Source organism: Nesoenas mayeri, assembly GCF_963082525.1.
Source record: "Nesoenas mayeri genome assembly, contig: SCAFFOLD_113, whole genome shotgun sequence".
Taxonomy (NCBI): Eukaryota; Metazoa; Chordata; class Aves; order Columbiformes; family Columbidae; genus Nesoenas; species Nesoenas mayeri.
In genome coordinates this window covers 105,749-118,601 of record NW_027659944.1, presented here as the reverse complement: position 1 = coordinate 118,601, position 12,853 = coordinate 105,749, and the positions used below count along the sequence as shown (strand labels likewise).

Below are 12,853 nucleotides of genomic sequence, written 5' to 3'. Positions count from 1 at the left end.
CCTTTGCCAAGACCACGCCCCACAATGAGACCACGCCCCTTAATCCCAGGGGGTGGAGCCACATTGGCCACACAAGCCCCTCCCCCAATGGGAGGCCACGCCCCCACCTGCAAGACCACGCCCCCTTTTAATTCCGGTGGGTGGGGCCACCCCCCACTCCCACGAGGCCACGCCCCCACTCCCACGAGGCCACGCCCCCACTCCCACGAGGCCACGCCCCCAACCACGAGGCCACGCCCCCAACCACGAGGCCACGCCCCCAACCACGATGCCACACCCACTACTTGGTGACCACGCCCCTTTATTCCCAGTGGCAGCACAAGCCACGTCCACTCCAGAGGCCACGCCCACCCCCTCGAGGCCACGCCCACCGGGGGGGGTGTTGGGGGGTTGTGGCTCCATTTCCGGTGGGCGGGGTCAGTGCCCCACGGGCACCTGGGGGAGGGGCAAGAGGGCGGGCTCGGCCCCGCCCCTTCCCGGGCTCGGCCACGCCCCCCCAGCCCCCAGCGCCCCCAGCAGGAGCAGCAGCAGCAGCGCCAGCAGCGGCCACCGGGGGGCAGCGCGGGGCCAGCACCTGCCCCATAGCGACCCATAAGTGAGCCATAGTGACCCATAGAGACCCATAGAGACCCAAAGAGACCCATAAGTGACCCAAAGTGACCTATAGTGACCCGTAAGTCACACATAGTGACCCAGAAGTGACCCATAGCGACCCATAAGTGACCCATGGCGACCCATAAGTGACCCACAGCGACCCATAGTGACCCATAGTGACCCATAGCGACCCATAAGCGACCCCTAAGTGACCCATAAGTGACCCATAGGACCCATAAGCGACCCCTAAGTGACCCATAAGTGACCCATAGTGACGCAGAAGTGAGCCATAGTGACCCATAAGTGACCCATAGAGACGCATAAGTGACCCACAGTGACCCATAAGTGACCCATAAGTGACTCAGAAGTGACTCAGAAGTGAGCCATAGTGACCTATAGTGACCCATAAGTAACCCATAGCGACCCACAGTGACCCATAAGTGAGCCATAGTGACCCATAAGTGAGCCGTAGTGACCCATAGAGACCCATAGTGACCCATAGTGACCCAAAGAGACCCATAAGTGACCCACAGTGACTCATAGAGACCCATAGTGACCCATAAGTGAGCCATAGCGACCCATAGTGACCCAGAAGTGACCCATAAGTGACCCATAAGTGACCCATAAGTGACCCATAAGTGACCTATAGTGACCCACAGCGACCCATAAGTGAGCCATAGTGACCCATAAATGACCCACAGTGACCCACAGCAACCTATAAGTGACCCATAGTGACCCAGAAGTGACCCATAGCGACCCACAGCAACCCATAGTGACCCATAGAGACCCATAAGTGACCCATAGCGACCCATAAGTGACCCCCAGTGCCCCACAAGTGACCCCCAAGTGTCCCCCCAAGTGTCCCCCCAGCCCCACAAGTGCCCCCACCATGCACCCCCCTAGCCCCACAAGTGCCCCCCAAGTAACCCCCATGTACCCCTCCCAGACCCCCAAGTGACCCCCAAGTGCCACTTCAGCCCCACAAGTGACCCCCTGGTTCCCCTCCCAAGTGCCCCACAAGTGCCCCCCAAGTGTCCCCCCAGCCCCACAAGTGCCCCCCCCATGCACCCCCCCAGCCCCACAAGTGACCCCCAAGTGCCACTTCAGCCCCACAAGTGACCCCCCTCGATCCCCCCCCCCAAGTGCCCCACAAGTGCCCCCCATTGACCCCACGTCTCCCCACAAGTGTCCCCCCCAGCCCCATAATTGCCCCCCAAGTGTCCCCCCAGCCCCACAAGTGCCCCCCAAGTGCCACTTCAGCCCCACAAGTGACCCCCTGGATCCCCCCCCAAGTGTCCCCCCTAGCCCCACAAGTGACCCCCAAGTGTCCCCCCAAGTGTCTCCCAACCCCACAAGTGCCCCCTAAGTGTCCCCCAAGTGTCCCCCATGTACCCCTCCCAGCCCCCCAAGTGACCCCCAAGTGTCACTTCAGCCCCATAAGTGACCCCCTGGATCCCCCCCCAAGTGCCCCCCAAGTGTCCCCCCCCGCCCCACAAGTGCCCCCTACTGACCCCACGTCTCCCCACACGTGTCCCCTCCAGCCCCACAAGTGCCCCCCAAGTGTCCCCCCCAGCCCCACAAGTGCCCCTCATTGACCCCACATCTCCCCACAAGTGTCCTCCCCAGCCCCATAAGTGCCCCCCCCATGCACCCCCCCAGCCCCACAAGTGCCCCCCAAGTGTCCCCCAAGTGTCCTCTATGTACCCCTCCCAGCCCCCCAAGTGACCCCCAAGTGCCACTTCAGCCCCACAAGTGACCCCCTGGATCCCCCCCCAAGTGCCCCCCAAGTGTCCTCCCCAGCCCCACAAGTGCCCCCCATTGACCCCACGTCTCCCCACAAGTGTCCTCCCCAGTCCCACAAGTGCCCCCCATTGACCCCACGTCTCCCCACAAGTGTCCCCTCCAGCCCCACAAGTGCCCCCCATTGACCCCACATCTCCCCACAAGTGTCCCCCCCAGCCCCACAAGTGCCTCCCATTGACCCCACATCTCCCCACAAGTGTCCCCCCCAGCCCCACAAGTGCCCCCCATTGACCCCACGTCTCCCCACAAGTGTCCCCTCCAGCCCCGTAATTGCCCCCCAAGTGTCCCCCCAGCCCCACAAGTGCCCCCCCCATGCACCCCCCCAGCCCCACAAGTGCCCCCCAAGTGCCCCCCAAGTGGCACCTGTTGCGGGGGGGCAGCCCCCAGCTTTTCCTCTTCCCGTATTTATCGTCCTCGTGTTCTTGGGGGGTCCCGGTTCCTCTGCCCCATAAGTGGCTTCCGGGGGCCCGAGCCTGGGGGGGTCCAGACCCATAGTGAACCCCCCAGCCCCACACTTGGGGGTCACAGACCCATATTGGGCTCCTAGACCCATAGTGACCCCCCCAGCCCCACACTTGGGGGTCACAGACCCATATTGTGGTCCCAGCCCCATAGTGACCCCCCAGCCCGACACTTGGGGGTCACAGACCCATATTGGGCTCCTAGACCCATAGTGACCCCCCCAGCCCCACACTTGGGGGTCCCAGACCCATAGTGACCCCCCCAGCCCCACACTTGGGGGTCCCAGACCCATAGAGACCCCGCAGTCCCGCACTTGGGGGTCACAGACCCATATTGTGGTCCCAGACCCATAGTGACCCCTCAGCCCCACACTTGGGGGTCCCAGCCCCATATTGTGCTCCCAGACCCATAGTGACCCCCCAGCCCCACACTTGGGGTTCCCACCCCATAGTGACCCCCCAGCCCCACACTTGGGGGTCCCAGCCCCATATTGTGCTCCCAGACCCATAGTGACCCCCCAGCCCCACACTTGGGGGTCCCAGCCCCATAGCGACCCCCCCCCAGCCCCACACTTGAGGGTCCCAGTCCCATAGCGACCCCCCCCAGCCCCATAGCGACCCCCCCCAGTCCCACACTTGGGGGTCCCACCCCATAGTGACCCCCCAGCTCCACACTTGTGGGTCCCGCCCCATAGTGACCCCCCAGCCCCATATTGGTCTCCCAGCCCCATAGTGAACACTCAGCCCCACACTTGGGGGTCCCGCCCCGTAGCGACGCCCCCAGCCCCACACTTCGGGGTCCCACCCCCATAGCGACCCCCCCAGCCCCATAGCGACCCCCCCCCAGCCCCACACTTGTGGGTCCCGCCCCACATCTCACCCAGCAGCGTGGGGGCCCCTCCCCCCACGTGCACCACGGCGTGTTGGGGGGGGGAGGGGCGGGGGGGCGGCTCCGAGGGGGCTGGAAAACAAGGGGGGAGGGGGGGGACCCCCCATTGGTTTTGGGGTCCCCCCTCATTATTGGGGTCCCCAGGGTCTCATTATTGGGGTCCCCCCCATTATTTGGGTCCCAATTTTGGGGTCCCCCCCATTATTTGGGTCCCAGGGTCTTATTATGGGGGTCCCAGGGTCCTATTTTTGGGGTCCCCCCCATTATTGGGGTCCCAGACTCTCATTATTGGGGTCCCCAGGGTCCTATTTTTGGGGTCCCCCCCAATATTTGGGTCCCAATTTTGGGGTCCCCCCCATTATTGGGCTCACAGGGTCTTATTATTGGGGTCCCAGGGTCCTATTTTTGGGGTCCCCCCATTATTGGGGTCCCACGGTCTTATTATTGGGGTCCCAGGGTCCTATTTTTGGGGTCCCCCCCATTATTTGGGTCCCAATTTTGGGGTCCCCCCCATTATTTGGGGTCCCAGGGTCTTATTATTGGGGTCCCCGGGTCCTATTTTTGGGGCTCCCCCCCATTATTTGGGTCCCAATTTTGGGGTCCCCCCCATTATTGGGCTCCCAGAGTCTCATTATTGGGGTCCCCAGGGTCCCAATTTTGGGGTCCCCCCCATTATTTGGGTCCCAGGGTCTCAGTATTGGGGTCCCAGGGTCCTATTTTTGGGGTCCCCCCCATTCTTAGGGTCCCAATTTTGGGGTCCCCCCCATTATTGGGCTCCCAGAGTCTCATTTTTGGGGTCCCAGGGTCCGATTTTGGGGCGATTTGGGGGGATTTTGGGGTCCCCAAGGTCCCAATTTTGGGGTCCCCCCCATTATTGGGGTCCCAGAGTCTTATTATTGGGGTCTCCAGGTTCCTATTTTTGGGGTCCCCCCCATTATTTGGGTCCCAATTTTGGGGTCCCCCCCATTATTGGGCTCCCAGGGTCTTATTATTGGAGTCCCAGGGTCCTATTTTTGGGGACCCCCCATTTTTTGGGACCCAATTTTGGGGTCCCCCCCATTTCTAGGCTCCCAGAGTCTCATTTTTGGGGTCCCAGGGTCCAATTTTGGGGCAATTTGGGGGGATTTTGGGGTCCCCAAGGTCCAAATTTTGGGGTCCCCCCCATTATTGGGGTCCCAGAGTCTTATTATTGGGGTCCCCAGGTTCCTATTTTTGGGGTCCCCCCCATTATTTGGGTCCCAATTTTGGGGTCCCCCCCATTATTGGGCTCCCAGGGTCTCATTATTGGGGTCCCAGGGTCCTATTTTTGGGGTCCCCCCCATTCTTAGGGTCCCAATTTTGGGGTCCCCCCCATTATTGGGCTCCCAGAGTCTCATTTTTGGGGTCCCAGGGTCCGATTTTGGGGCGATTTGGGGGGATTTTGGGGTCCCCAGGGTCCCAATTTTGGGGTCCCCCCCATTATTGGGGTCCCAGAGTCTTATTATTGGGGTCCCCAGGTTCCTATTTTTGGGGTCCCCCCCATTATTTGGGTCCCAATTTTGGGGTCCCCCCCATTATTGGGCTCCCAGGGTCTCATTATTGGGGTCTCAGGGTCCTATTTTTGGGGTCCTTCCCATTCTTAGGGTCCCAATTTTGGGGTCCCCCCCATTATTGGGCTCCCAGAGTCTCATTTTTGGGGTCCCAGGGTCCAATTTTTGGGGCAATTTGGGGGGATTTTGGGGTCCCCCCCATTTTTGGGGTCCCAGAGTCTTATTATTGGGGTCCCAGGGTCCTATTTTTGGGGTCCCCCTATTATTTGGGTCCCAATTTTGGGGTCGCCCCCATTTTTGGGCTCCCAGGGTCCCAATTTTGGGGTCCCCCCCATTATTTGGGTCCCAATTTTGGGGTCCCCCCCATTATTGGGCTCCCAGGGTCTTATTATGGGGGTCCCCAGGGTCCTATTTTTGGGGTCCCCTCCATTATTTGGGTCCCAATTTTGGGGTCCCCCCCATTTTTGGGGTCCCAGAGTCACATTTTGGGGTCCCCGGGTGCGATTTTGGGGTCCCCGGGGTTGATTTTTGGGGGGGTTTGGGGGGGATTTGGGGGCTCACCGGCCCATCCCCCGGCGGGCGGGTCCAGCTCAGGATCGGGCCCCTGGTCCGGAAGCTGAAAAGGGGGGGGGGGGGTCACCCCAATATTGGGGACCCCGAGTATTGGGGGGGAACTGGGATGGACTGGGAGGGACTGGGAGGGAACTGGGACGAACTGGGACGGAACTGGGAGGGAACTGGGAGGGAACTGGGAGGGAACTGGGAAGGAACTGGGAGGGACTGAGATGAACTGGGACAAACTGGGGGGGAACTGGGGGGGACTGAGGGGGAACTGGGATGAACTGGGATGAACTGGAGGGGACTGGGACAAACTGGGAGGGAACTGGGAGGGACTGGGATGAACTGGGGGGAACTGGGGGGGAACTGGGACAAACTGGGAGGGAACTGGGACGGACTGGGAGGGAACTGGGACGGACTGGGAGGGAACTGGGACGGACTGGGAGGGAACTGGGAAGGAACTGGGATGAACTGGGAAGGAACTGGGATGAACTGGGAAGGAACTGGGAAGGAATTGGGATAAACTGGGAGGGAATTGGGATGGACTGGAGGGAACTGGGGGGGAACTGGGAGGGACTGGGAGGGAAATGAGAGGGAAATGGGAGGGAAATGGGAATGGGAGGGAAATGGGAGGGAAATGGGAGGGAAATGGGAGGGAAATGGGAGGGAAATGGGAGGGAAATGGGAGGGAAATGGGAGGGAAATGGGAGGGAAATGGGAGGGAAATGGGATGAACTGGAGGGGACTGGGAGGGAACTGGGGGGGACTGGGATGGACTGGAAGACACTGGGAGGTAACTGGGATGGACTGGGATGTAGCGGGAGATAACTGGGGATTACTGGGAGGTAACTGGGATGGACTGGGATGGATTGGGAGGTAACTGGGATGGACTGGGAAGCAACTGGGGGTTACTGGGAGGCACTGGGAGGTAACTGGGGGTTACTGGGAGGTAACTGGGATGGACTGGGATGAACTGGGGTCGCTGGTGCACCCACCGCGGGCAGCCCCAGGCTGGCCCGGGCCCAGGGGGCGGAGCTCAGACGGGCCCTGAGGGCGGCGGCCACGGGCCCCTCCAGGTTGGGGGGCGGGAACAGGGGCCCCCCACATGTGGGGCAGCGGTGGCCGGCGGGGGCCGTGTGGGGGGGCAGCGCGCGCGCCCGGCCCCACACGCAGCCCCAGTGGAACACGTCTGGGGGGGCAAAACGGGGGGGGGGATCCGGTTAAATGGCGGTTTCGGGGAGCCCCGGCAATGCAAAAAGCGGTTTCGAGGCCCCCCACTGTCCCCATTGACCCTGTTGATGTCCTGTTCATCCCATTGACTCCATTGGCCCCATTGACCCCATTGACCCCATTGACCCCATTGATCCCATTGACCCCATTGACCCCATTGACCCCATTGACCCCGTTGACCCCGTTGATGTTCCATTGACCCCACTGATGTCCCATTGACCCCGTTGACTCCATTGGCCCCATTGACCCCACTGACCCCATTGATGTCCATTGACCCCATTGATGTCCCATTGATCCCATTGATGTCCCATTGACCCCACTGACTCCATTGATCCCATTGATGTCCCATTGATCCCATTGACCCCATTGATGTCCCATTGACCCCATTGATGTCCCATTGACCCCATTGATGTCCCATTGATCCCATTGACGTCCCATCCATCCCATTGACCCCGTTGACTCCATTGACCCCATTGATGTCCCATTGATCCCATTGACTCCATTGACCCCATTGATGTCCCATTCATCCCATTGACCCCATTGATGCCCCATTCATCCCATTGGCCCCATTGATTCCATTGACCCCATTGATGTCCCATTCATCCCATTGACTCCATTGACTCCATTGATTCCATTGACCCCATTGATTCCATTGACCCCATTAAACCAACTGATGTTCCATTGACCCCATTGATTCCATTGACCCCATTGACGGGGGGGCAGCGCGCGCGCCCGGCCCCACACACAGCCCCAGTGGAACACGTCTGGGGGGCAAAACCCGGCGGTTTCGGGGAGCCCCGGCAACACAAAAAGCGGTTTCGAGGCCCCCCACTGTCCCCATTGACCCCGTTGATGTCCCATTCATCCCATTGACTCCATTGGCCCCATTGACCCCATTGACTCCATTGATGTCCCATTGATCCCATTGACCCCATTGACCCCACTGACTCCATTGATCCCATCGATGTCCCATTGATCCCATTGACCCCATTGATGTCCCATTGACCCCATTGATGTCCCATTGACCCCATTGATGTCCCATTGATCCCATTGACGTCCCATCCAACCCATTGATCCCGTTGACTCCATTGACCCCATTGATGTCCCATTGATCCCATTGACTCCATTGACCCCATTGATGTCCCATTCATCCCATTGACTCCATTGACCCCATTGATGTCCCATTCATCCCATTGACCCCATTGATGCCCCATTCATCCCATTGGCCCCATTGATTCCATTGACCCCATTGATGTCCCATTCATCCCATTGACTCCATTGACCCCATTGATTCCATTGACCCCATTAAACCAATTGATGTTCCATTGACCCCATTGATTCCATTGACCCCATTGACGGGGGGGCAGCGCGTGCGCCCGGCCCCACACACAGCCCCAGTGGAACACGTCTGGGGGGCAAAAAACGGCGGTTTCGGGGAGCCCCGGCAACACAAAAAGTGGTTTCGGGGAGCCCCGGCAATACAAAAAGCGGTTTCGAGGCCCCCCCCTGTGGCACACAATGGAACTTGCCAGCCCATTGATGTCCCATTGACTCCATTGACCCCATTGGCCCCATTGACCCCATTGATGTCCATTGACCCCATTGACTCCACTGACCCCATTGATGTCCCATTGGCCCCATTGATCCCATTGACTCCATTGATTCCATTGATGTCCATTGACCCCATTGATTCCATTGACGTCCCATTGACCCCATTGACGTCCCATTGACCCCATTGACGTCCCATTGATGTCCATTGATCCCATTGACTCCATTGATCCCACTGACCCCATTGATGTCCCATTGACCCCACTGATGTCCCATTGACCCCACTGACGTCCCATTGATGTCCCATTGACCCCATTAACCCCATTGATGTCCATTGATCCCATTGACTTCACTGATCCCACTGACCCCATTGATGTCCCATTGACCCCATTGACCCCATTGACGTCCCATTGATGTCCCATTGACCCCATTAACCCCATTGAAGTCCATTGATCCCACTGATGTCCCATTGATTCCATTGAATCCATCGATGTCCCATTCATCCCATTGACCCCATTGATCCCATTGACTCCATTGATCCCATTGATGTCCCATTGATCCCACTGATGTCTCATTGACATCCCATTGATGTCCCATTGATCCCATTGCTGTCCCATTGATCCCATTGCTATCCCATTGATGTCCCATTGCTGTCCCATTGATGTCCCATTGATGTCCCATTGACGTCCCATTGACCCCATTATCCTCATTGATCCCATTGATGTTCCCATGCCCCCATTGATGTCCCATTGATCCTATTGACCCCAATGATGCCCCATTGATGCCCCATTGATATTCCCATGTCCCCATTGATGTCCCATTGATCCCTTTGACCCCATTCATCTCATTCACCCCATTGATGTCCCATTGACCCCATTGACTCCATTGATCCCATTGATCCCATTGACTCCATTGATCCCATTGATGCCCTATTGATGTCCCATTGACGTCCCATTATCCCCCCAATGTCACTCCCAGCCCCCCACAATGTCCCCAATGCCCCCCCACATCCCCCCCAATGTCCCCAATATCACCCCCAGCCCCCCTCAATGTCACCCCCCAGCCCCCCCCAATGTCCCCAATGCCCCCCCCAGTGTCCCCCCCCAAATGTCCCCAATGTCCCCCCCCCAAATGTCCCCAATGTCCCCCCCACCGTAGCAGACGAGCCGCACGGTCTCCTGGTCGCTCAGGGGCAAGTGGCACAGGGGGCAGTCGGGGCTGTAGTCGCTGTCCTGGAGCCACTGGAGATACGAGCGCACCACGCACTGCAACCAGTACAGACCAGTATAAACCAGTATGGACCAGTATGGACCAGTACAGACCACTACAAACCACTATAGACCAGTACAGAGCAGTATGAGTCAGTACAGACCAGTAACACCCAGTGTCCTGGAGCCACTGGAGATACGAGCACACCACGCACTGCAACCAGTACAGACCAGTATAAACCAGTATGGACCAGTATGGACCAGTACAGACCACTACAAACCACTATAGACCAGTACAGAGCAGTATGAGTCAGTACAGACCAGTAACACCCAGTGTCCTGGAGCCACTGGAGATACGAGCACACCACGCACTGGAACCAGTACAGACCAGTATAAACCAGTATGGACCAGTACGGAGCAGTATAAACCACTATAGACCAGTACAGAGCAGCATGGACCAGTATAGACCACTATATACCAGTACAGAACAGTGTGGACCAGTATGGACCAATGACCTGCCAGTCTCTCCCATTGTCCCCCATTTCCCTCCCAATGCTCCCAGTTCATTCCCAGTTCCCTCCCAGTGCTCCCAGTTCATTCCCAGTTCCCTCCCAGTTCATTCCCAGTTCAGTCCCAGTTCATTCCCAGTTCCCTCCCAGTCCATCCCAGTTCACTCCCACTTCACTCCCAGTACTCCCAGTTCATTCCCAGTCCCTCCCAGTTCATTCCCCGTCCCTCCCAGTTCATTCCCCATCTCTCCCAGTACTCCCAGTTCATTCCCAGTCCCTCCCAGTTCATTCCCCATCTCTCCCAGTGCTCCCAGTTCATTCCCAGTCCCTCCCAGTTCATTCCCCATCTCTCCCAGTCCCTCCCATTACATTCCCAGTTCACTCCCAGTCCCTCCCAATCCCCTCCCAGTCCCTCCCAATGCTCCCAGTTCATTCCCAGTTCCCTCCCAGTTCCCTCCCAATCCCCTCACAGTCCCTCCCAATGCTCCCAGTCCCTCCCAGTCCCCCCCAGTTCCCTCCCAGTCCCTCCCAGTTCATTCCCAGTCCCCTCCCAGTTCACTCCCAGTCCCTCTCATTGCTCCCATTTCATTCCCAGTCCCTCCCAGTCCATCCCAGTTCACTCCCATTTCCCTCCCAGTGCTCCCAGTTCACTCCCAGTTCCCCCCCAGTCCCTCCCAATCCCCTCCCAGTTCATTCCCAGTCCCTCCCATTTCATTCCCAGTCCCTCCCAATCCCCTCCCAGTGCTCCCAGTTCATTCCCAGTCCCTCCCAGTCCCTCCCAATCCCCTCCCAGTCCCTCCCAGTTCATTCCCAGTCCCCTCCCAGTTCACTCCCAGTCCATCCCAGTTCACTCCCAGTCCCTCCCATTGCTCCCATTTCATTCCCATTTCATTCCCAGTCCCTCCCAGTCCCTCCCAGTTCCCTCCCAGTCCCCTCCCAGTCCCCTCCCAGTCCCTTCCATTGCTCCCATTTCATTCCCAGTTCACTCCCAGTGCTCCCATTTCATTCCCAGTCCCTCCCATTTCACTCCCAGTGCTCCCAGTTCACTCCCAGTCCATCCCAGTCCATCCCCAGTTCACTCCCAGTTCATTCCAGTTCACTCCCAGTCCCTCTCAGTTCACTCCCAGTTCCCTCCCAGTTCACTCCCAGTTCGCTCCCAGTGTTCCCAGTTGATTGCCAGTCCATCCCATTCCCTCCCAGTGCTCCCAGTTCATTCCCAGTCCATCCCATTCCCTCCCAGTTCACTCCCAGTCCCTCCCAGTGCTCCCAGTTCACTCCCAGTCCCCTCCCAGTCCATCCCAGTTCCCTCCCAGTGTTCCCAGTTCCCTCCCAGTCACCTGCCGGTGTGTGCTGACCATGCAGTGCTCACACACCCAGTTCCCTCCCAGTCCCTCCCAGTGCTCCCAGTTCACTCCCAGTCCCTCCCAGTCCCCTCCCAGTCCCTCCCAGTTCATTCCCAGTCCCTCCCAGTTCACTCCCAGTGCTCCCAGTTCATTCCCAGTCCCTCCCAGTCACCTGCCGGTGTGTGCTGACCATGCAGTGCTCACACACCCAGTTCACTCCCAGTGCTCCCAGTTCATTCCCAGTCCTCTCCCAGTCCCTCCCAGTTCACTCCCAGTCCCTCCCAGTTCACTCCCAGTCCCTCCCAGTTACCTCCCAGTTCACTCTCAGTCCCGCCCAGTTCACTCCCAGTTCACTCCCAGTGCTCCCAGTTCATTCCCAGTCCATCCCAGTTCACTCCCAGTCCCTCCCATTGCTCCCATTTCATTCCCAGTCCCTCCCAGTTCCCTCCCAGTTCCCTCCCAGTTCATTCCCAGTCCCATCCCATTGCTCCCATTTCATTCTCAGTTCACTCCCAGTGCTCCCAGTTCATTCCCAATTCATTCCCAGTGCTCCCAGTTCATTCCCAGTTCACTCCCAGTGCTCCCAGTTCATTCCCAGTTCCCCCCTCACCTGCCGGTGAGTGCTGACCATGCAGTGCTCACACACGTTCTCTCGGTGCTCGAAGCAGAACAGGTTGGTCACCCTGCGCTGGGGACACTTGCACAGCCCCATGGCACCTGCGGACCCAGGCGTCCGGGGGACCCAGGAGTGCCCCAGGGATCTAGGAGTTCGGGGGGGACCCAGGAGTGCGGGAAGGGACCCAGGAGTGCGGGGGGGACCCAGGAGTGCGGGAAGGGACCCAGGAGTGCGGGGGGGACCCAGGAGTGCGGGGGGGGACCCAGGAGTGCGGGGGGGACCCAGGAGTGCGGGAGGGGGACCCAGGACTTCGGGGAGGGACCCAGGAGTTCGGGGGGACCCAGGAGTGCCCCAGGGACCCAGGAGTTCAAGGGACCCAGGAGTGCCCCAGGGACCCAGGAGTTCGGGAAGGGACCCAGGAGTTCGGGGGGGGGACCCAGGAGATCGGGAAGGGACCCAGGAGATCGGGAAGGGACCCAGGAGTTCGGGAGGGACCCAGCCGCTCCCACTCACGGGTTCCTATAGCGACGCTCTGCCCCGCTGGCACCGGCACTTCCGGGTTCGT

General features: G+C 59.2%; 1 protein-coding gene across 3 annotated transcripts; it reads right to left on the bottom strand.

Moving 5' to 3' along the window:
• Positions 1-303: 303 nt before the first annotated feature.
• ZFPL1 (zinc finger protein like 1) lies at positions 304-12,846 on the bottom strand. 3 transcript variants are annotated; one of them, XM_080364708.1, is made up of 8 exons: positions 12,802-12,846; positions 12,283-12,433; positions 9,766-9,877; positions 6,830-7,023; positions 5,838-5,892; positions 3,739-3,819; positions 2,761-2,870; positions 304-574 (listed from the first exon to the last, which is right to left on the bottom strand). In XM_080364708.1, exons 2-7 carry the CDS (start codon positions 12,382-12,384, stop codon positions 2,803-2,805), a joined length of 612 nt encoding a protein of 203 aa, XP_080220834.1. In that variant the 5' UTR covers positions 12,385-12,433; positions 12,802-12,846; the 3' UTR covers positions 304-574; positions 2,761-2,802. The 3 variants fall into 3 exon arrangements, with proteins under 3 accessions (XP_080220834.1, XP_080220833.1, XP_080220835.1); XM_080364707.1 differs by having other exon boundaries at positions 12,283-12,389; positions 12,802-12,831; XM_080364709.1 differs by lacking the exon at positions 12,802-12,846 and adding an exon at positions 11,845-11,916 and having other exon boundaries at positions 12,241-12,343.
• Positions 12,847-12,853: the final 7 nt, after the last annotated feature.